The sequence below is a fragment of the Solanum dulcamara genome, chromosome 10 (assembly GCF_947179165.1).
Source record: "Solanum dulcamara chromosome 10, daSolDulc1.2, whole genome shotgun sequence".
Classification (NCBI taxonomy): domain Eukaryota; kingdom Viridiplantae; phylum Streptophyta; class Magnoliopsida; order Solanales; family Solanaceae; genus Solanum; species Solanum dulcamara.
The window spans coordinates 38816960-38839946 of record NC_077246.1 but is presented as its reverse complement, the minus strand read 5'-3'; the positions used below and the strand labels follow the sequence as shown (position 1 = coordinate 38839946).

Genomic DNA, 22987 nt, shown 5'->3' with positions numbered 1-22987 from the left:
TTATTTTGAAAATTTGAGACATAACCCTAGGCTTGAATTTGGAAAATAGGAGAGTTGACATTTTAATTGACATCATGATTAGGAACTTGATTATGTATTTGAGTGAGTTTTTGGGTCTAGGATAACCTTATAGTAATATGGGCGGTGTTAGTTTCAAAATCTTATTGTGATTATTTATTTGATTAGATTGCATTGATTTGGAAGGCCAATGAAAGGGGGAGACTCAAGTCTCTGAGTGATTATTCGATTATTTGAGGCAAGTGAACTTCTAAAACTTCATAAATCTTTATAATCGTCGAATTTTCTTTCTTGTATCCTTTGGGGAGTAATGGGAAAGAGGTGGTGGATTATTTATTCACATGAATTGACCTAAATGAGGTTAATAAAAAGCCAATGTTTTGTTATGTTGTGATCGAAAAATGTGAAATGCCTTGATCTTGATGCGAATTTTTATGATATGCTTTGATAGCTTCATTGTGATTGTAAATTGCTTGAACTTGTCGTTTCTTCATTATTGTGTGAACATGCCGAATTGGATTTTATTCTTGAACACTGTGATGAGATGAATATATGTGTTTCTGAGGTCATTTCAGGCGAGATTGTGATGGCGAGGTAATTTCCAGCAAAAGTGTGATGTCGATGTCATTTCCGGCGAGAGTGTGATGCCAAGATCATTTTCAGCGAGAGTGTGATGTTGAGGTCATTGCAGGCGAAGGTGACTGATACTTGATTTTTGATTATGTATAAGCGTCCTTGCATATTTATGTGTGTTGTATTGGCTTTTGTGTATGACTCGTGTGATACTTGTGAATTCTTTCTTGTAATGACTTAACTGTGATTGTGGAACTTATATGAATTATGTATTGTGAACTCTAGGTTGGGCTGATTTTCTGTGCACGTTGTAGTTACAGAGATTCGGTTGGGATGAAAGGAGTTCCTATATTCTAATAGATTTGCCTAGTTTTATTAGTTGACTTGCAGAGTACCATGTTGTTTGATACCCACTCCTTGCTTCTACACTTGTGTAGGCTCCGAGCTCGAGCAGTTTGTTTGAGTCATTCTTTATCCGCCGAGGCTTCAAGGTAATTTTGAGAGGTAGCTGATTGACGCCCGACGATCTCCCTTGTCCCTTTTACTTATGCTTTGTTCTATTTGAGACACAAAGACATTTGAGACACGTGTTTTCTATCATTTCGTGTTTACTAGTGGCTTATACATGTGACAACTAGATGTTGGGGATTATTGAAGTTACTTAAATCTTCCACTTTTGTTTATTTGACCTATTTAAGTATTTTCGCATTGTTGGGTTTAGGATGACTTGTCGTGCTGGGATAGGACGAGTGTCATGACGCCAGTTTTGGATCGTGACAATTACTTTTAATTTATTTTCTTAAATTCTTGTTAATTTTTTCTCTGGCGGTAAGGCAATAATTATTAATTGTAATTAATTTCTTTGCTTAATTTCTCTACAATGGACTATCGATACAAATTATAATTTTTTAGTTATTTGTTACTCCCTTCATTTCAAAATAATTGAATTATTGGAATATGACACACATCTTAATAAAAAAGAGACATAAATTAGTCATGTTTTTCCATTTTTGCCCTTTTCAAACTCTATGCTAACTCTCAATACTCATTTAATTCATTCTTAGAATTCAATCTTAAAAATTTAATTAATAAAGGGTAAAATTGAATTTTTTTCCCAACATCTATCTTGAATAGTGAATAATTCAATTATTTTGAACACTAAAAATACTTTAATAATTTAATTATTTTATAATGAAGGGAGTATTCATTTTAATTTAAATTACCTATTACTTAATTGCTTAATCATATTGAATATAAATTACTTACCCTTACCAAACGACCCTTAGGGTATTTTGTTTCTTTGAAGTGTGCTATTGGTTAATACGGTGCTTCTCACAGTTAAAATACTTAAAACATTTTACATCGCCTTCATCAGATCTGCTTGTCTCTTTTATGTATGTATGTATCTCCTTCATCTTTTGTCTGCTCAGTGCTTTTGGTTCTTCCTTTAATCGGTCGAATTTATTTCTTTTTTGTGCATCTTCGGACTTCGGTATGTTTTCGTATTTGAGGGAACTGAATTTGTTTTTTTTTTTGGTTCTTTGGAGGCCATTAGTTTTTGGGGCCTAAAGCTTTAGGGTTGAGCCGCCCTTGGTGGGAATTCAAAGAAGAAAGTAAAAGATCTTTCCACTCTCAGTGTCAAGAAAAAAGAGACTACGTTTTTGTGAAAACTTTGATCTTCCTTGTGAAAAGGGTAGTGGCTATAGGTCATGCGGAGTAAGAACTATGAGTTGTCACAAGTTTCTGGCCCTCCTCCCTTTTTTGGACAATGATGTTGTCTGGGCAGCTTGAACGCACCTCGATTAATCCAGTTGTTGCGTGCAACCTCCAGCTGCTACATGTACTCTATTAACTTTTCTAGTCTTCAATGATAGGCACATTAGAGGAATTAGCCTAGTGTAATATTACTCTGCTGGAATTCGAACCTTGATTTTCAAGTTGTTACTCCAGCTCTTTAACCACTAGTCCTCCCCCATAGAGTTGGTGCCACTCCTTTTCGAAAGGCTGCTTTAAACACAGTGGACTACATAGTATCACAATCCTTAGATAGGGTTTCCCTGCATTGAAGCTGCCTAGGAATTAGGATTTCTTTTTGTGCATGTATGATCCTGGAGTACTATAAGAAAGCTCCGACACCAAAGCTATCAGGGAGTTTCTGTACGAGAAATTAGAGGAATAGGGTCCTCTTGTAAACCACGTGGTCTCAAGATGATGAGGATTCACCCTATTCAAGAAAAGGAATGATGTATGAGGTTTGAGATGAGGATGTCATCCTCTCTGGGTGTTGCTCTTTTACACCTAAGCAGAAAGTAGGACAAGGGTTTAATCTTCTTAAAAATTGGACAATTAGCCCACCTCTCTACCCTTCTCCACTTAAATATCAGTTTTTTTTTTGCTGACAACAATGTGCAAACCTGTGATATGCGCCTAACCAACTGTGGACATTCATCTTGATGGAACAAATCTTTTAACCAGTAAAAAACTAAAAATCTGTGATATTACTGACCAGTAACAATCTTTGTTGTTGATATAGACTAGAAAGTCCTCTCCTTAATAGGCATGCGTCCAATAACACAACCTAGGAACAGTGAACGCATATTTCTAAGTCAAGTTTGAAAGTTCCCCTCAACCTGATTTAATGGGTTGGAGAGAAATCCCCTGTTCTTTTTATTTGTTTTGAAGGTACAAAAATTGCAATTCTTTTAGCATAGGTTTTTGATGAGTGCCCATTTTATAATTTCCTTTGGACGGTCAAAGCATCTCCCATAATCTGTCATGTTAGGTCTCCTTTCTAATTGCAAACTAGAGGTTGTTCTACTTTCTATGTTTTTTTTAAGTGCAGGTGGCTTTAATTTGCTTATCACTTCTTTGAACTGAAATGGCATAGTGGCCATTGGATCTTTTTTATCATCAAACTAATTGTTATCTGATTTGTATTTGTTGTTTTGGCAATTAGACATTTTTTTTCTCTGTGCACTTGATACAAATTTTACCAAGAAAAAAGTGAATGTAATATTTAAACATACCTTCCTATTTTTGATATTTTAACTGATAAAATATGCAGGTTCTTCATAAGCTCCATGTGTGCATGTGCTTAGGTCTATAGGAAGCCCTGTACCCCCTCTATTCCATTTCAGGTTATGGTGATTTACTAGAAATGGAGTTTAAGATTTTAATTGACGTATATATTGCATTAGTTTTAGTAAAAGAAAGTATTTATGTAATGCTAAAAAAAATAAAGACATGAAAGTTAAAATTTTGTAACTAAGTAAATTTGAATCTTGAAAATTGTGAGAGCTATGTAGAATAATATTATTATATTATTAATGAATGGTGTCTATTTTTTTTGTAACATCCCAAAATAGGAAGTGTCGTATAACTCTGAACAGAGAGTTCTATTTGTACCACACGAACTGGAGTTTACACTATTAAGTTATTTCCCTCCTAGTTAGGTGGTGTAGGATAATGAAGATTGTTTCACAATCTTTTCTTTTGATAATGAAAGATTGATTCACATCTTTTTTTCTTTACATTTGTTTTCCTGCTATTATTTGCTTAGCTTTTTTTCCCACTTCTTGAATTACTGGAACTATAGACTGCCTCATGTGTATCTGAATACCTAAGGACTCAATCTCTTAGTTCCGAAGTCTTACGTTTCCTGCCGCCGTGAGATTCAGTCTAGTATAACACTTCATTAATATTTTGTACTTTTCAACCATGAGATATTGAGATTCATGTAGGAAGATTACTTGGTAGAAAAAATCATCACAAGGTTGTACTATAGCTTAAATACTGACTTAGATTTGCAATACTGAATTATTCGAAGAGCTTGATGTTAGTATTCCGATTAAGGAGGTAGTTTAATTCTTTAAGAATGTAATAAAGATTTTATTGCGGATTGAGTTTCAGAAACAACCAATTCATCTCTATTTGACTTGGGAATCGTGCCAACCCAAGTCTGACCCTTCCCTGCACAGTCTCTCTTCACCAGGAAATTCCAATATGGGTGAAAAATTTCTCTTCTTTTTCAGTGACAAATCTTTTGAAGAAAACAATATTAGGGATAACCAGACAATATGATACTCTTTAACAGTAAGTGGCAGAAGATTTACAAGTAAAATCACTATTGATGGACAAAATCTCACATAGGTGTGTGATGCCCTTAAACAAGCATCAAAGGGAACATGGAATCTTCACAGAAGGTGGAGGAGAACACTACCACAATATCTCTAAAGGGTATATCAAAACTACATCCATGACAAATTAGTGCGCTTAGAAGGTTGGCAAGGAACATTTAAATTGGGAGTGGCCACGATAGGGAATCCGATTATTCTTGTGTAATGACAATTATCTATATATACAACACTGCTATAGAGAGAAGGAGATTATGGGAGCATCTAAGAATACTGTCTAGAAACTGTGTTGAGCCGTAGGTCCTTCTAGGCAACTATAATGCAATTCTTTCACATGAAGATAGGGTGAACGAAGAACCTGTAGCACCCCAAGAAATAACTGATCTCCAAAGTTGTATAGATAATATAGGGGTGGGTCAGGTGCTTAGTCGTGAGAGACAATTCACATGGTGCAACAAGAGAGACGGAGATGCCAGAATCTACTCACATATAGATTGGGCATTTGGCAATCAAGAATGGTTACACAAATACAACTACATGGAGGCAAATTTCCTGGAACCTGGATGCTCTAACCACTCACCCATCCTAATGAACACAAGGGCTATACACAATGACTTAAACTCTTGAATATGGTTATGCAACAAGAAAATTTTAGTACATTGGTAGTTGATGTCGGGAGGCAACAAATACCAGGTTATGCATTATACAATATTTGGAGAAAACTACATATACTAGCCCAAAAATCAGGACAACTACAAAGAGAGTACTTGACAATGGAGAAGACAATGAGCCAATTGAGACCAAGACTCTAGGGAGTACAAGATGAAATGCTAACAAACCTCTTCAATCAAAAGCTAATTATGGAGGAGAGACAACTAACAAAGGAACTAGAGAAATGGGAAAGTGTAAATGAACGAGTGTTGAAACAAAAGTCCAGGGTATATGGATCAAGCATGGAGGCAGGAGTTCCATATATTTCTTGCACACGTCAAAGCTCGACAAGCAAGGAACATAATATCATCTATTTATACTGAGCAGGGGACTAACTGGCTGAGCCAGATCAGATTCAACATGAATTTGTTGAATCCTTTCGAACTTTACTGCAGAAAGTTGCATAAACAATGCCTTGCATAGACATATGTACTATCTGTTATAGACTATGTCTCACTATTGAACAACAACAACTACAACCAGTGACTAGTCAGGAGGTGGTACAAGCATTGAAACCTACCAGTAGATAAGATCCTAGGTATTGATGGTATGATGCAGAATTTTTCAAGCATTACTGGAGAATAATAGGTGAGGAAGTGACCAAGGGAATTCTACTATTCTTTAAATATGGTAAACTTCTGAAAAGGCTAAACATAACCATAGTCACACTTGTGCCCAAAGTTACACCATCATATGTCAAAGGGTATAGACCAATAGCATGTTGCACAACTCTATATAAACTCATAGCCAAGATACTGACAACCAAACTAAAGACAGCGGTGGACTATATTGTTTGTCCCTCCCAGTCAGCTTTTATTGAGGGTACAAATATCTTGGGCAATGTATTAACTGCACATGAGCCGGTGAAAGATTATTCCAAGAAAGGCGTGTTACCTAGATGTATCATAAAGGCGGACATTAGAAAAGCACATGATTCAATAGAGTGGCCATTCCTGAGGATGATTTTACTAGAATTTGGACTCCCTACAAAAATGGTAAATTTAATAATAGAGTGTGTGATCACAATGTAATACAACCTCCTAATTAATGGTGGCCTAACCCCACAGTTCCAGGCAAAGAAAGGGTTGAGTCAGGGGGATCCTATGTCCCCTTACCTTATTGTTTTAGCTATGGAGTATCTCCGTAGAACTCTCCAACAGCTTAAACACAATCCCTGTTTCACTATCATCCAAGATGCATGAAGCTAGGCATTATCCACATATGTTTTGCTGATGGTATGCTAATGAGTTGCAGGGCAGATGTGGGATCCATCAAGCTTTTATTCAATACATTCAAACATTTTTCTAAAGTATTAGGATTGCATGCTAATATGGAAAAGAGCTCATTGTACATAGTTGGTGTTCCCCATGATTTCAAGGAAAAAATACTTACAGAGCTGAAGCTATCCTAAGGAGAACTCCCCTTCAAGTATCTAGGAGTCCCACTATCAACTAGAAAACTCTTAATACATCAGTGTCTTCCTATTGTGGAAAACATGATAACAAGAATTAAATGCTGGACATCCAAGTTATTATCCTACAGTGGCGACTACAACTTGTGAAGAATGTTCTATTTGAAATGCAAACATATTGGGTTCTAATATTCTTAATGCCTAAGAAGATTTTGGCAATGGTTACAACAGATTTTGGCAATGGTTACAATAGTATGAACATTCTGGTGGATAGGAAGTCATAATTGCTCAAAAAAGGCACTAGTAGCATGGGAGACAATATACAAGCCCAAGACAACAGGATGAATGAATGTGATAGACATATTTATATGGAACAAGGCAACAATATGTAAACTCTTATGGGCAGTGGAACCGAAGAAAGATAAATCATGGGTAATATGGGCACATACATACTATATAAAATCCAAAGACTTGGAGACAATGTAGACCCCCAAACAGGCATGCTGGCTAATGAGGAAAATCTTTGATGCCAGGAATTGGTTGGACAAGGGCAATATATTACCTAAAAAACTTAAAGCACTCACCGACTTAAAGGGGTATAGTATCAAGAAGGGATATTTAGCAATTAGTCAACAATACCCGAAAGTAGCTTGGAGTAAATTGGTGTTAGTCAAAGGTCAGATATCTAGGCAGCAATTCATCCTATGGTTGGCATTACACAAAAGATTGGCAACAGTCGACATAGTACAGAAGTGGGGAATTGTAGTCTCGACTAATTGCATACTATGTGATGATTAAGTGGAGGAGACATTCGAGCACTTGTTCTTTGATTGTACCTATTCTAAAACTATATGGCTGGCTCTTGTGAGATGGCTAGGATACAATAGACAACCAGGTGATTGGAATTGTGAAATTCACTGGCTGTCCCCACAGATCAGGAATAATAGACCACAAGTAAGAATGCTAAGACACTGTTTTGCTGCAGCAGTGTATCAAGTATGGGCTGAGAGAAACAGAAGGAGGTTCAACGATCAGACTAATACGTGCACACAAAGGCTTCAAGAGATAGCAGTCCAAATGCACATAGAGGGACAAAGGCACAAAAAATGGTTACAAAATCTAGAACAACTCAATTCATATCTAGTCTAGTTATAGAGAATGTAAATAGTCTCCTCTGATTGTAAGCAGGGTACCCTACACATAGATAATTGAAATAGTATATAGGACGGCCAACTCGAGTCCAAACGGGTTGGCAGATATATAAAGAGTTAGACTTTTGGTTGAATGAAAATTGAAGCTTTTGACCCAAAAAAATCGGGAGTGATCATCCCAGAGATGTCACAACAGGGGCTTGATAGGTGTTGGCAGTTGCCGAGAAGATCCTTCGATTTATGGGGAAAACATCACCTGGCCATTTTGTCCAGCAGCTCCACTACTGAAATCCTATTTTGCTGCAACAAATATAGAAAGCTGTCCGGATATCCCATTGGTAGCCAACATAAAAACAGTGAAAGACACATCCTTTCTCTAGATCTCTAGTTAGCACCTTCAATGACTCTTTCAACCTTTGTTTGAACCATAACACTATTCAAAGTGGTTTTTGTTCGGATGGAGAGTTACCATAGGCACCAAAGTAATCCCCATGGATCACGAATAGATTTCTATTCAAGAGGCAGTGCGAGTCATAGTAGGGAGTCAGTTTTTGAATGGAAGGCAGTGCGAGTCAAAGCATGGGGTTGGTTTTGGAATAGATTGCTATTCCAAATTGTTCTTAAAGGCCGGAGAACTAAACTAGGGTTTGAAACAACGAGGGTGTTCTAACAACTTTTTATAGAGAATTGCCCTTTAGAGTGGGGTTTCCAGAAAATGCAGCGGGGTGGAGATGTTTAAGGGCATCCTGGTGCACTAAAGCTCCCGCTATGCGCAGGGTCCAGGGAAGGGCCCGACCACAAGGGTCTATTGTACACAACCTTACCTTGCATTTCTGCTAGAGACTGTTTCCAAGGCTTGAACTTGTGACCTCCTGGTCACAAGGATCAACTGCATATAGTCCTTGAATTCCCAACCATTGAGATTTCTTCTGGGTGGTAAGGACCATCCCTGGTCCTGGTCTTTGAAATTGGCAATCACTGCATTCTTAGAAATGGAACAACGGTAGAGAATAGGGAAGTGTCTGGGAGAGTGCCTGAGCCTTGGATCATGCCAAAACCGGATTTCCCTTCGGTCATGAATCATAGTGAATAATGAGAAAGCATCCATGTTATCTTCTTAGCTTTTCTTATCTGGCAAAAACAACTAGCCTCCCTTGCCCTCAATAAGATCATAATCACTAGATTATTCTACTTGAAGGATGCAATTGAGGATTGTTTCATATGCCTTTCAATATCATGTACCATTTTACTCGCCAGGACTTGATCCATTAAATAGGATTTGAATATGTTCTAGCCCTTTAACAACAACACCATACCCAATGAAATCCCAGAGGGGGGAAATTGATAGGTCCTTCATGTATGATGAAAAATACTTGGGATGTTTTTCCTTGGGGTGGTGGTGGTGGTGAAGCAAAATAATGACAATGAGTTCTTATGCAGTGGATAGACGACACTTGTTTGACATTCCTCTTTGGAAGTTGATTAATAACTGTACCTACATACTTTGTTTGGTCTAGTTAAGCTAGCTGTTCCTATATTCTTGAATTCATTTTCAATCCTATTTTCTTCCATGTTATGGAGATAAGTGTATGGTTGTGCTAATTTTTCTTTTTCCATGTGTAGAAGCCGGAATCATGGTGTATATATCTTGAGATTATCATGGCTTCTAAAGGGTATAAGTGTAAGCCGGACCATGAAACACGTGTCCGACGCCAAAAGGTACGAATTACATCTTAGTTGCAATCATCCTCACACTTAGAAGCTATCATTTGAGGTTTGGATTTTTCTGTACTGATTTTTTTTAATGTTCGATCCATATTCCTTTATATCGGCCTTCTCAAGGTGGATGGGGCTGTTTTTCTTTTCTTCTTTCATCTTTTGGCAAGTAAGACTGTTTTGATCTATGCATTATTCCTTTTTAGTCTGAGCAAGATGATAATATCATAGCAGTATGCGTAGAATGTGAATGAACTTATCAAAGAACGCGTAAAGTTCTAATGGATTGGTGTTTAGCCTAGATCAATCTAAGCGTGGGTGATAGACCAAACCTTGGCAGTGTTATTCAACCATAATAATTCAGAATTGGTCATGTGCCGAAGATGTTCTCAAGTCTTTATTCTTGAATGGTAGCTTAATTAAAAGCCTTCACAATGGAATCAAATGTACATCTAATTTAGGCCAGAAGGGTCTTATATAGAATGGAGGCAGTTCATAATTTTGTTTGGGCTGAACCCTTGGATGTATCAGCAGTTGATGTGAAAGAGTTAATAGGTAGAACATTTAGCTACTGGTTTGATGTCTATCAATGTCTGGATGCTTTTTTTTGTTTGAAAGCAATTTGGATACCCTCCTAGATGATGCCAATGCTATAATACTTGGAGAATGACAAAGATACCTGTGAATATGGAATTATATAATTCTTATATTACCATTCAAGTCCATGCAATTGGTTAATATGTTTTTTGGACTTCTCCATTGATTGATCCAAAGTTGCAAGGTGATCTTTTGGTGGATTAGTTTTTTATTCTTATTTCACCTTCTTTTATTGAACTATGGCAGCATATTAATGATAACAAAATGGCCATTTGGCCTATTAGTTTGTGATCTGCACATGCTTTTGTCACATGGCTAACCAATTGTGGTTAATGCTATGCAATATAATTAGTGATGCTCGATAAAGAATTAGACAAAAAACTCACGCTTTGAAATAGAAAGAACAGAAGCATGAGAGCCCTGTTCAAAAAAAGAAGGGAAGCATGAGGGAACTATCTAAATTTGCTAGCTTTTTTATAAGCTCCTAGGGAAAGGTCCTACTCCCAAAGAAAGGAAACTTAAGTATATTCTTTAAGGTAGGATGTTCTTTCTTGATCCAGTTATAAGGATGGGGCAATATGGAAAGATAAAATGTGGTACATAATACAAATCAGTATCACTAGTTTTAAAATCTATTGGACCATTTTTTTTGTCCTAGCAATTGTGTGATATAGGCCAATTTATTTTCTGCCTCCTAATTAGTAGGTCAGATATACAGATAATCCCATAAAAGATCTACTTTATTAGAAGATAGATGAAGGATATACTGATGGAATTTGTTCAATCACGGGTAGGTTACATTATCTACCTAATAAGTAGATAGATGAAGGATATACTGATGGAATTTGTTCAATCATGGGTAGGTAAGGATCGTCCTTCCATAGTCTTATAGGATAATCTACGATAGCTACATGAATGAATAATCAGGGGGTACCATGTCCTTTCTTGTGTTCTACATTTTCTGTTTGCTTATTTTCTTGATTTATATTTAGGGTCTTGAAGCACCTAAAGAACCTCAACGACCTAAAACACACTGGGATCATGTTCTTGAGGAGATGGTCTGGTTGTCGAAGGTATATAAAGTCCTTTCCTATTTCAGGAGCAATTGTCCAAGTTAGTAGATAAATGTCAATGAAGTTATTATAAGGAAGGTATCTTGTTTATCAGGACTTTGAATCAGAGAGGAAATGGAAGTTGACTCAAGCAAAGAAGGTTGCTATACGAGCTAGCAAGGGAATGCTTGATCAGGCTACACGGGGACAAAAGCGAGTTAAGGTTGTTGTTTTATTCTCTTCTTCCTGCACGTGAATATTTTCATATTAGTGTCCGACACTTCAGTAGGTATTGCATTTTTTATTAATTACATTGCAAAAATTTACTTATTTCTCTTCTATAATATTTCATCAGGAAGAAGAGCAACGTCTGCGTAAAGTTGCACTCAATATCTCAAAGGACATCAAAAAATTTTGGTTGAAAATAGAGAAGCTGGTAAAATTCATTATCTGGAGAACTTTCAAACCCAGTTGTTTTTACCAGTCCAAGTAATCTTGAGCTTTGACAGATTATTGACATGTTTTTCATATTTCAGGTTCTTTACAAGCATCAGTTGGAGCTAGACGAGAAGAAGAAGAAAGCACTTGATAAGCAGCTAGAGTTTCTTCTTGGACAAACAGAAAGGTTCAGTTCTTTTTTCCCTCTTTTTCTTTCCTATTTTGCTGATGTCGTTTTTATTGATAAAAAGACCCTCTTATTATTACTACATATAAACTGGAACAACAAGGTTTTGTCGTCCTCATGGGTAATTTAGGAATTTCAATTCTTTGATTTCTTACACGCGGCTGCTGCAGTTGGCTTTTCCCTGCATATTTCCCATTTTTGCCCTCATTCATATTCTTAAAACTACTCCCTCCTGGGCCTTTATAATTGGTGTGTATGTACATTATATGTATAGGTATGTATAGATATATGTATATTATATATGTATTAAGTATGTATATTATATGTATAGATATGTATATTATATGTATATGTATGTATATTTATATGTATATGTATGTATATTTATGTATAGTATATACATATTATTATATACAGTAGCTATACACAAGGTACATCTGATATTAGTTTATAGAATATTGAATCACTTGTGTCTCTTTGGTATTTGCTAATTTTCCTGCCAAATTTGCTTTCTCATAAATTGCTTATTTCTTCAAAATTATCCAATTACATGGCTAAAAATCTTTAATAATTATGAAAAACTTATCAACAAGACATTATTAACATGCAACTAATTTATATTAATCACGCAGTAGAAAAAACTGACACAAGTTATACTTATTTAATTGAAATTTCTATTTTTACTTGAGTTTTGGCTGGACTTAGCACGGGCCTCCTGCAACAAGTTTACAATGAAAAGATGTTATAGTTATATATGTATATAATTTTTTTTTGATTAGTTGAGGTGTAGTTAATTGGTTGAGTGCTCGACTGACCAAATAAATAACATGAGCATTCTTCCTTGTTTATCCTAGGTACTCAACAATGCTTGCAGAGAATCTTGTAAGTTCACCAAGTACTTGCAAACGAACCAATTCTTTGCCTGCTCCAGAAGCATTTAGAATCCAGTGTATAGAAGGGAGTGAAGGGGATGTAACAAATCGTGACTGTGTTGGAGAAAATCTTCGTAAGTACATTAACTAGATAGCTGACCAATATTGAGAAACTTGTTGACAATAATTTTCCCGTTGTTTCTTACTTAAACTGAAATTTTCAGAACCTCTTTCAACTGGTAGTGATATTGATGACGATTTTGGCGTGCGATCTGAAGACGAAATGGTAAGCTTTCAAATAGCAGGGGTGGATTTTGATGCCATGCTTATTTATATTAGTAGGTTCTTGAAGTCTTACATATCATTCAATTTTACCATTGAAAAGGTGTTTGATATGTATTCTTAAAATGCTTCAATGCGTGGAGAAGCATGAATTATTTATACTTGAGCTGAAATAGTGATCATAATGCCTGGCGTGGCTTCAATATTAAGCTAATTTTAGGAAACTAGCTTTGAGGCAAATTTTCTGATGAACCAAGTTTGGAGATTTTCTTCCACGCCACCCCTTTTTTAGGTCCTGAAGGAAGGGGTGGGGTTTGCGCTGCACAATTAAATATCAAAGCCCGGAATGAGATGTGATTATTTGAAATAAGATCTCCAAATCAATATGTTGATCTTTATGGCGAATTAAAATGTAATTAGATGACCTTACGGAGTATAATAAACATAAACAAATGATGATGCAATCATCAGTTCTCCGAATGGTAGGCAATAATTTTATGGGCCACTAGTGGTTTCTGAACTTAGGGGTCGTTTGGTAGTGCATAAAAATAATGCTAAATAGAGTGTATTAGTAATGCTTGTATTGGTTATGCTTGCATTAGTTATGCATAGAATATTTCTTATGCATTGTTTGTTTTAATGTATTAAAAAATATCATGCATTGCATAAAAATATTTATTTATAAAAATATCCTCAACAATTATGATGGAAAAGATGTAAAAGGGTTTGCAGGGGTAGTTGGGTCTTTAACCATACTAATGCAAGCATTAAATCCCCTTGCATTACTAATAACTAGAAATTCGGTGTTAGTAATGCAAACCTTAATATACAATAGAGTGTATAACATTAGCTATACATGCCATGAAAAAGTGTACCAAATAAGGTACTACTAATACACCTAATTAATGCATGCATTATTTTTGCTAACACACTCTACCAAATGATCCCTTAAATTTCTTGAAGCAGTTGTGTGGATTCATAACCACCGTCATACATGTATTGCTGAACTTCTTGAGAACTCATTATTTTCAAAGCTTGTTGGGGAATATTAAAGGAAGACCTGATGCTGACAATTCAGAATTTTCACTAGAAAGAAGTTTTTGAAAAATCCTTTAATGCCACATTCATTGCTTTAATCCCAAAAAAGCAGGAGCAGAAGAATTAAAGGACTTCAGGCCCATAAGCTTGATTGGAGGGGATTATAAGATAATCTCCAAGATTATCCCTGAGAGGCTGAAAACTGTTATGGGGAAATTAGTGGATGTTCATCAAATGGCCTTTCTAAAAGGCAGACAAATCATGGATGCATCACTTTTGGCAAATGAGCTGGTGGATTCTCGGACATAACAAAAAAGCTCAGGTTTACTTTGTAAACTTGACATTGAAAAGGCTTATGACCATGTCAATTGGAAATTCTTGCTAAAAATTCTAGGTGACATGGGATTTGGGGGAAGTGGATAAACTGGATAAAGTTCTGCATTTCTAGTGTAAAGTTTTCCCTAATTATAAATGGCAACTCAGAAGGTTTCTTCCAATCCCAAAGGGGGTTGAGGCAGGGGGACCCTCTTTCACCCTTACTTTTCCTTCTAGCTATGGAAGGACTTAATCATATGTTCAGAAAGGCCAATACCAATGGTTGGTGAAAGGGGTTCAAGGCTCAGATATAGGGGAATAGAGATGATCAGTTGGGAATCACTCATTTACTATATGCAGATGATTCCCTTATTTTTTGTGAAGCCGATGTTCTTCAGATCAGGCATATTAGGGAAATTCTTTACTATCTTTGAAGCTATTTCAGGTCTGCATGTTAACTGGCAAAAGAGCTTTCTATATCTAGTAAACCTAGTAGGCAACATGGAGTTGCTAGCTAACAACTTGGGATGTCAAATTGGATCTTTGCCCACAAAGTATCTGGGAATGCCATTGGGGGCAAAAAATAAGGAGTTGGAAGTATGGAGTGAAGTGTTGGAGAGATGTGACAAAAGGTTGGCTAGATGGAAGAGCCAATACCTATCTCTGGGAGGTAGGTTGACCCTAGTGAAATCTGTGCTAGATGCGCTGCCATCATATATGATGAGTCTGTTTCCTATCCCAAAAGGTATAGTAAAGAAAATAAACCATCTCAAAAGGACCTTCCTTTGGAATGGAAACAGGGAGAACAAAGGCTATAATTTGGTGAAATGGGATGTTTTAACCCTCAACATGAAACAAGGGGGACTAGGCATTAAGAAGCTCAGGCTAAAAAATTCATGCTTACTACAAAAGTGGTTGTGGAGATTTTGCAATGAAGACACATCTCTCTGGAAGAGAATTATTATAGAAAAATATGGCCAAATGAGTCATTGGACCACTGAAGAAGCTCTAGGTTTTTTTGGTTGCAGTGTATGGAAAACAATCAGAAGACTATGGCCCCAATTCAAGGCCAACACCTCTCTCATGGTGGGGAATGGAATGAAAATAGACTTCTGGAGAGAGAACTTGCTAGGGGAGGAGAGCCTTATGGCTAAGTTTCCTGATTTATTCATTCTCAGCCAACAAGACAAAACCACTGTTTCTCAGGTGTGGAGTCCACAGGGTTGGGATCTTATTTTCAGAAGGGCCCTTAATGATCGGGAGATAGTCAGAGTTGCAAACTTATTCCAACTTCTTAGCACCTTCCCAGGGATATCTGATGTTCTAGATAAGGCATGTTGGAAGCTCCATAGCAAAGGAATATTCACTGTAAAGTCATGTTACTGGAGGAGGAATGTACCTCAAGCACAAGGTCCTTTATGGCCTTGGAAATTGACCTGGAAGATCAAAATCCCCCTGAAAGTTTCTTGCTTTACCTGGTTGGTATGTAGGAGAGCATGCCTTACACATGAAGTTTTACAGAGAAGAGGTAGACAGATCTTCTCAAGATGTTTTATGTGTGAACAAGAGGCTGAGGTCAATGGACATCTGTTTCTACATTGCAAAACAGCTGTAAATCTGTGGAACATGTTCTTATGTATTTTGGGTGTGTGCTGGGTAATGCCAAAGACCACTAAAGGGTTACTGCTTAGCTGGAAGGAGATTGAGAGAAGAGAAAAAGAGGAGGACTGGTGGGAACTGATCCCATCATGCGTATTGTGGACTTTATGGAAGGAAAGGAATGCAAGATGCTTTGAAAACAAGAGTAACAACATCCAGAAAATCAAGATGAATTGCCTTAGCTTACTCTATTTTTGGTGTCAATAGGATATGGTGGGGGATATAGAACTTTTTGTGGATTTTATAGGAAAACTATAATGAAACATGGTCTAGTGCTTATGCTTTTTGCAGTGCCCAACAAGGGTATGTAACTGATCAGCCTCATCATTTTTTTGGATGATGAGCTTGGTTTGTGAATATAAAAAAAACTCATTATTTTCACCATAGAAGATGATCTTGTTTTTATAAAGGCCGTCAAGGATAAAACCTTCTTAATACTGGATTTGAGTCTTTTTACTCCAGAATTCACCTTCAATCACCTCCATTCTAGCTTTTGTGGCAACATTTTCTTTTTAATCCATTGTTAAATGACAACTTTCTAAATTTTGAACAATTTAACTTTAACTATCTATCATACCCTTTATGAGAAAATTTGATAAGCCACAGAAAGGTGGTAAATGGGATGGGTAAGCTGAATTTAGGTGGGTTAAAATGGGCTGATAAAAGTTACAACAACAATATACCCCGTAAAATCCCAAAAGTGTATAATGGCAAACACCAACCACCCTAAGTAAGACAACCCTATACTATCTACTAACCTGCTATCCTAAGACGTGTCTTTCACACCTTCCTATCTAAGGTCATGTCCTCAGTAACCAGAAGGTGCGTCATATTCTGTCTTATCACCTTTCCTCAATACTTCTTTTGCCTACCTCTGCCTCTCCTTTTACTCTCTATAACAAACCTCTTGCACCTCCTTACTGGTGCGTCTACGTATCTCCTTTTCACATGTCCAAACCATCTGAGTCGCGCTTCCCTCATTTTATCCACCACGGAGGCCACTCCCATTTTATCTCGAATATCCTCATTTCTAATCTTATCGTCTTAGTATGGCCACACATCCACCTCAACATCCTCATCTCCGCAACATGCATTTTCTAGACAAGAGAGTTTTTGACCGGCCAACACTCCACTCTATTGTTAGTCTGACCCCCAGTCTGTAGAACTTATTTTTGAGTTTCGAGGTTCTTTTTATCACACAAGACTCTGGAGATAAGCCTCCACTTCATCCACGCTGCATCAATACGATGTGTGATATCATCGTCAATGTCCCCACTCCCTTGGATTAGGACCCGAGATACTTGAATCTGTCACCCTTGGGGGTTTGTATGTCAACCTGCATTTCCACTCCTACCTCATGCATCACATCACTGAAATTTACACTCACATACTCTGTATCGAACCTGCTCAATCGGAACCCTTTAGTCTCCAAAGTTTGTCTCCATACGTCTAACTTAACTGTAACTCTATTAAGCGTCTCATCAATCAGTACTATGTCATCCACAAATAACATACACCAAGGCACCTCATTTTGAATGTCTCGCGTCAATACATCCATCACCAAGGCAAATAGAAATGGACTAAGAGCTGATCTCTGGTGTAACCCCATCTCCACAAGGAGGTGCTTCAACTCTCCTCCCACCGTTTTTATTCATGTTTAAGCTCATTCATACATGTCCTTTATCGCCCTAATATAGGCTACCGATATACCTCTTGCCTCCGGACATCGCCACAAGACTTTCCTCGTGACTTTATTGTAAGCCTTCTCAAGGTCAATAGACACCATATGTAAGTCTCTCTTTCTTCCCCGATATTTCTCCATTAGTCTCCTCACAAGATGGATAAATTTTACGGTTGATTGCCTTGCCATGAATTCAAACCGGCTCTCAAAAATACACACACCCCTCCTCGCCCTCATCTCCACCATACTTTCTCAATCTTTCATAGTGTGGCTTAACAACTAATACCCTTGTAGTTGTTGCAATTTTGAATATCACCCTTCTTCTTGCACAAAGGAACCATTGTACTCAATCTCCCTTCCTCGGGCATTTTACCATCATAAAAATGGCATTGAACAAGTTAGTTATCCACTCCAAGCCTGCTTTATTCGTGCTCTTCCTAAACTCCATCGGGATCTCATCTGGTCTTGTTGCTTTTCCCCTACTCATCCTGCTAATAACACGCTTCACCTCCTCAACCTTAAAACACCTGCTATACCCAAAATCTCGATGACTCTCAGAATGCTCCAACTCACCCAATACAATGTCTCTGTCCCCTCCTTCGTTCAATAGTTTGTGGATGTATGCTTGCCATCTTTGCTTAATGAGGGTCTCTTCCGTCAACACCTTGCCTTCTTCATCTTTGATTCACTTCACTTATCCAAGTCTCGAGCCTTCCTCTCTCTCGCCTTCGCGAGCCTGAAATGGGCTAAAAAGCAACTTTAAACTCAACCCGCCCAAAACTTACCATTTTTAATTGTTTCATTTGTTCTTGTATAATTTTTTAGTACCTAATAAACTTATCATTTTTTTATCATGACTATATATAACATATCAATAAAAAATATTTTTGACAAGATTTCTCATGAATCAATATGAGCTAGATATCGACCCAAATTTTGGTGATTTGAAATGGGTCGGGTTGAAATGAGCGAGCTAATAAATGAGTGGGTTAATAATTAGCCCAAACATGGGTAGGTTGGACGGGTTATTGTCTCATGGCTAATTTTGCCGCCTCTATAGCCATGCAAATATTATAAAATGTTCAAGACCGCAATTTACAAAAGAGGAGAAAGAAGAATCTATGGTGTAACTCAATGTATGCGTGCATCCGGTGGACCGTATGGAGAGAAAAGAACGCAAGATGTTTTGAAGACAAAGTAAACTCCATACATTAATCAAGTCTAATTGTACACTTCTGTTTTCGTTGCAGGGAGGAATTTGTAAATGTAGAATCATTACTTAGCTTTTGGAATCCTTACAAGACTAGGAAGGGATTCATCTTTTTGTTTTTTTCTCTCTTGTACATATTTCAACACTTGTTTGGTGTTTTTGTTATATTACCTTTTTTGAAAACAGGACCACAAGTTTCAATAGTCCTAAAGCCACACAAATGTTATGTCATTTCTTCCTAAACTTGTTGCAATTCGAGCTTTTCTATTTTCTCTTCTTCAATAGAAAGTAGGGAGGTCTAAGTCACACTACAAGTTTCTAAGTCACACTATGAAAGTGTGGGAAAGGGTGATAGAAATGAGAGTGAGGAGTAGTGTGTCTATTTCAGAGAACCAGTTTGGATTTATGCCGGGGCGCTCCACTACAGAAGCCATTCATATCTTAAGGAGATTGGTAGAACAGTATAGGGAGCGGAAAAGGGACTTACACATGATATTTATTGACCTAGAAAAGGCCTATGACAAAGTTCCAAGGGAGGTCTTATGGAGATGCTTGGAGGCGAAATGTTTACCTGTGGCATACATTAGAGCGATTAAAGACATGTATGATGGAGCTAAGACCAGGGTAAGGACGGTAGGGGGGGACTCGGAGCACTTTCCTGTTACGATGGGGTTGCACCAGGGATCGACTCTTAGCCCGTTTCTATTCGCCCTGGTGATGGATCAATTGACTAGACAAATACAAGGTGAGGTGCCTTGGTGTATGTTGTTCGCGGATGACATAGTCCTGATTGACGAGACTCACAACGGAGTTAACGACAAGCTGGAGGGCTGGAGACAGACGTTGGAGTCTAAAGGATTTAAATTGAGTAGGACCAAGACAGAATACTTGGAGTGCAGTTTCAGTGGCCTGCCGCGTGAGTCTGACGGGGAAGTGAGGCTTGGTACCCAGGCCATTCAAAAGAAAAGACGCTTCAAATACCTTGGGTCTATTATACAGGAAGATGGGGATATCGACGACGATGTTTCACACCGCATCAGTGCAGGGTGGATGAAATGGAGGCTCGCCTCCGGAGTGCTGTGTGACAAGAAAGTGCCACCAAAACTCAAAGGCAAGTTCTACAAAGTGGTGGTTAGACCGACCCTATTGTACGGGGTGGAGTGTTGGCCAATCAAGAAACTCCATGTCCAGAAAATGAGAGTCGCGGAAATGCGAATGCTGCGGTGGATGTGTGGGCACACTAGGATGGATAGAATTAGGAATGAAGATATCCGAGACAAGGTGGGAGTGGCATCGGTGGAGGACAAGATGCGGGAAGCGAGACTGAGATGGTTTGGGCATGTGAAGAGGAGAGACACAAATACTCCAGTGCGGAGGCGCGAGAGGTTGGCTATGGACGGTTTCAGGAGGGGCAAAGGGAGGCCGAAGAAATATTGGGAAGAGGTCATTAGACATGATATGGCACAGTTGCAGCTCTCCGAGGACATGACCTTAGATAGGAGGCTATGGAGGACTCAGACTAAGGTAGTGGGCTAGGTGGCCGATCGGTTCTCCATAGTAGTCGTAGTCGCGCTCATTTGTCTTAACATATGATTTTGCATGGGATTACTGCTTATATTAGTTGGCCCAGTATACTTTGGGTATCCTATTTTATCTATAGTAGTTAATGCTCCTTTATCCCCGATCTTTCCTACCCTGACTTTATCGCTTTATCGCTTTATCGCTCTCATTATTCATATCTTTATATTGTCTGTTATATGCCTGGCTTTACTGACCTATGTCTTGTTTTTCCTTGTTTCTCCTCCCTTGTTCTTCTCTCTTAAGCCGAGGGTCTTTCGGAAACAGCCGCCCTACCTTTTAAGGTGGGGGTTAGGTCTGCGTACACTCTACCCTCCCCAGACCCCACATGGTGGGACCACACTGGGTTCGTTGTTGTTGTTGTAATAGAAAGTAGGGAGGTCAATTTTGTCACATAAATTGAAACGGAGGGAGTATTATCTTTTAGCCTTAAGCATCCAAACCAACAATCTGGTACTCCCTTTGTCCCACTTTATGTGATGGTGTTTGACTGTGCGCGAAATTTAAGAATGAAAGTAAAACTTTTGAAACCAGTGGTCTAAAATAACCATATATATATTTGTGTAGTTATAAATCATTATTAAGGGTAAACGGAAAAGTTCAAAGTTAAATATTACCAAATATAGAAAGTTATCATTCTTTTTGGGACTAATTATTAAGTAAACTGCATATATTGGGAAAGAGGGAGTATTTAGAAAGTTCAAGCACCTTGTGTAAAGAATTCAAGTATGAAAATATACAGTGTCTTGTCCTTCAGTTCTGCCTTCTATGTGACTTCACTCTAGTTAGGGCATTTGTTAGGCTGAGAACTGAACAATGATTTGACTACATTCAAGTTTTTTTGGATAAGAATTCAACTGCAATAAGCTGGTTTCTGTGAAATCATTATTGGTAGGATATCATTCTGCTCCGTACTGATGTCCTAATAACATACCCAGTGAAATCCCACTAAGTACCTCGGCTAATTCCTCGAGGTACATGTTACTTCTCACCAACATAGATACCGAGTAACTCTTCCCGCCAAGGCTTGGACGAATAGGAAGAAATTACCTAATTTTATTTTTTTCTCCGCTAGAATTTGACCCTTTGACCTCATAATTCTCAATCCACTACATTGGCTACCTGGCCTCACCCTTGGGTGCATGTGCCTGAGAATACTGTGTTATGGTATTTTATCTAGTGTACTGGTCAAGTAAAAACCGTTTTTCTTTGACAGCTGTACTTGCGAGTTGCCTGTAGACTGGGAAATCTGTGAAAAAGTACCAGTCTTTGTAGTAATGAAGCTTATCTGGCTCCCACTTCCTTCCAAGATTGGGTTTTAGAGGGCCTCTTATTTTCATTGCTCTTTCATTTGAGTCATCTGAAGTATTTACTTTACGTGGTCGTTTATCTGTTCCAAATGCTAAATTTTGAATGGTTTTTCTTTCTTATCAACTCATCTGATTTTGGGTTATAACCATCTGAAAAATTATTGTTAAGAGGGGGATATTATAATGTTTGTTGCAGTCTGCTAATGTTTTCCTATAAACAATGTTGTCATTTATGTTGATACTGCTTTAGGAAGATGACGAGCATACTATTGAAGAAGATGAGGCTGTTATAACTAAAGAAGAAAGGGAAGAAGAGTTAGCTGCTTTACAAAATGAAATGGATCTACCTCTTGAAGAGCTCCTTAAGCGTTATGCAGTTGGGGAAGGTACTGTATGGTTGATTAGTTATTGTAGAGTATTTCACATTCATTTCTCTTCCTGCCCTTTCCTGAATGCTATGTAATGCGTTCTCTGTTATTTGTTACGTCTTCTATACTTCTGTATTTTCTTTTACAAACTGCTTTGATATCGTTACTTGAGCAGAGGGTCTTTCGGGAACAGCCTCTCTACCTCCCGGAGGTAGGGTTAAGGTTTGCGTACCCTCTACCTCCCCTAGGATTACATTGGGTATGCTGTTGCCTCTTCCTGCCCTCTATTTGACAAGTTCCTGTATCATCTGACAGTCGTGAAGAAAATGAATTATCTTAAGTCTCATTGTTTTCTCGAACAATCACATGATTTTGGTGAAGTATCATCTAAAGTATGTGTTTAATTTAGCTTAATCATTGTGAATTTTCAGCTAGCAGAGATTGTGGCCCTGAGAAGAATGGTGCAGATGTTACAGTCAGTTCTGGCAAAGGCAGGGATAAATGTGAGTAGCAGTCAGCCTCTTTGTGTAGTGCTAATTGTAAAGTCAAGGACCTCTCCATTAATTGAAGTAATCATGTTGTACAGGTAGAGACGTTGATGTTGCTACTGAGACCGACAAAAGTTGTTCACCTGCAATTTCTGGTCGTCGTTCTGTAAGTTGTATGTGTTTATGGTTACTGCTTTGA

General features: G+C 37.8%; 1 protein-coding gene across 2 annotated transcripts in view; it reads left to right on the top strand.

The window, feature by feature from the left end:
- The first annotated feature begins 1902 nt into the window (after positions 1-1902).
- LOC129870346 (protein PHOTOPERIOD-INDEPENDENT EARLY FLOWERING 1) overlaps positions 1903-22987 on the top strand; it is a 48048-nt gene continuing 26963 nt past the window's right edge. The window contains exons 1-11 of one of the 2 annotated variants that reach the window (XM_055945103.1): positions 1903-1985; positions 9621-9716; positions 11303-11383; positions 11478-11585; positions 11718-11798; positions 11899-11987; positions 12842-12993; positions 13084-13145; positions 22183-22318; positions 22732-22803; positions 22887-22954. In XM_055945103.1, the coding sequence (XP_055801078.1) occupies positions 9657-9716; positions 11303-11383; positions 11478-11585; positions 11718-11798; positions 11899-11987; positions 12842-12993; positions 13084-13145; positions 22183-22318; positions 22732-22803; positions 22887-22954 (909 nt within the window). In that variant the 5' untranslated portion in view covers positions 1903-1985; positions 9621-9656. Of the gene's footprint in view, positions 1990-9620; positions 9717-11302; positions 11384-11477; positions 11586-11717; positions 11799-11898; positions 11988-12841; positions 12994-13083; positions 13146-22182; positions 22319-22731; positions 22804-22886; positions 22955-22987 lie in introns of both variants that reach the window. The other variant, XM_055945102.1, reaches the window with a different exon arrangement.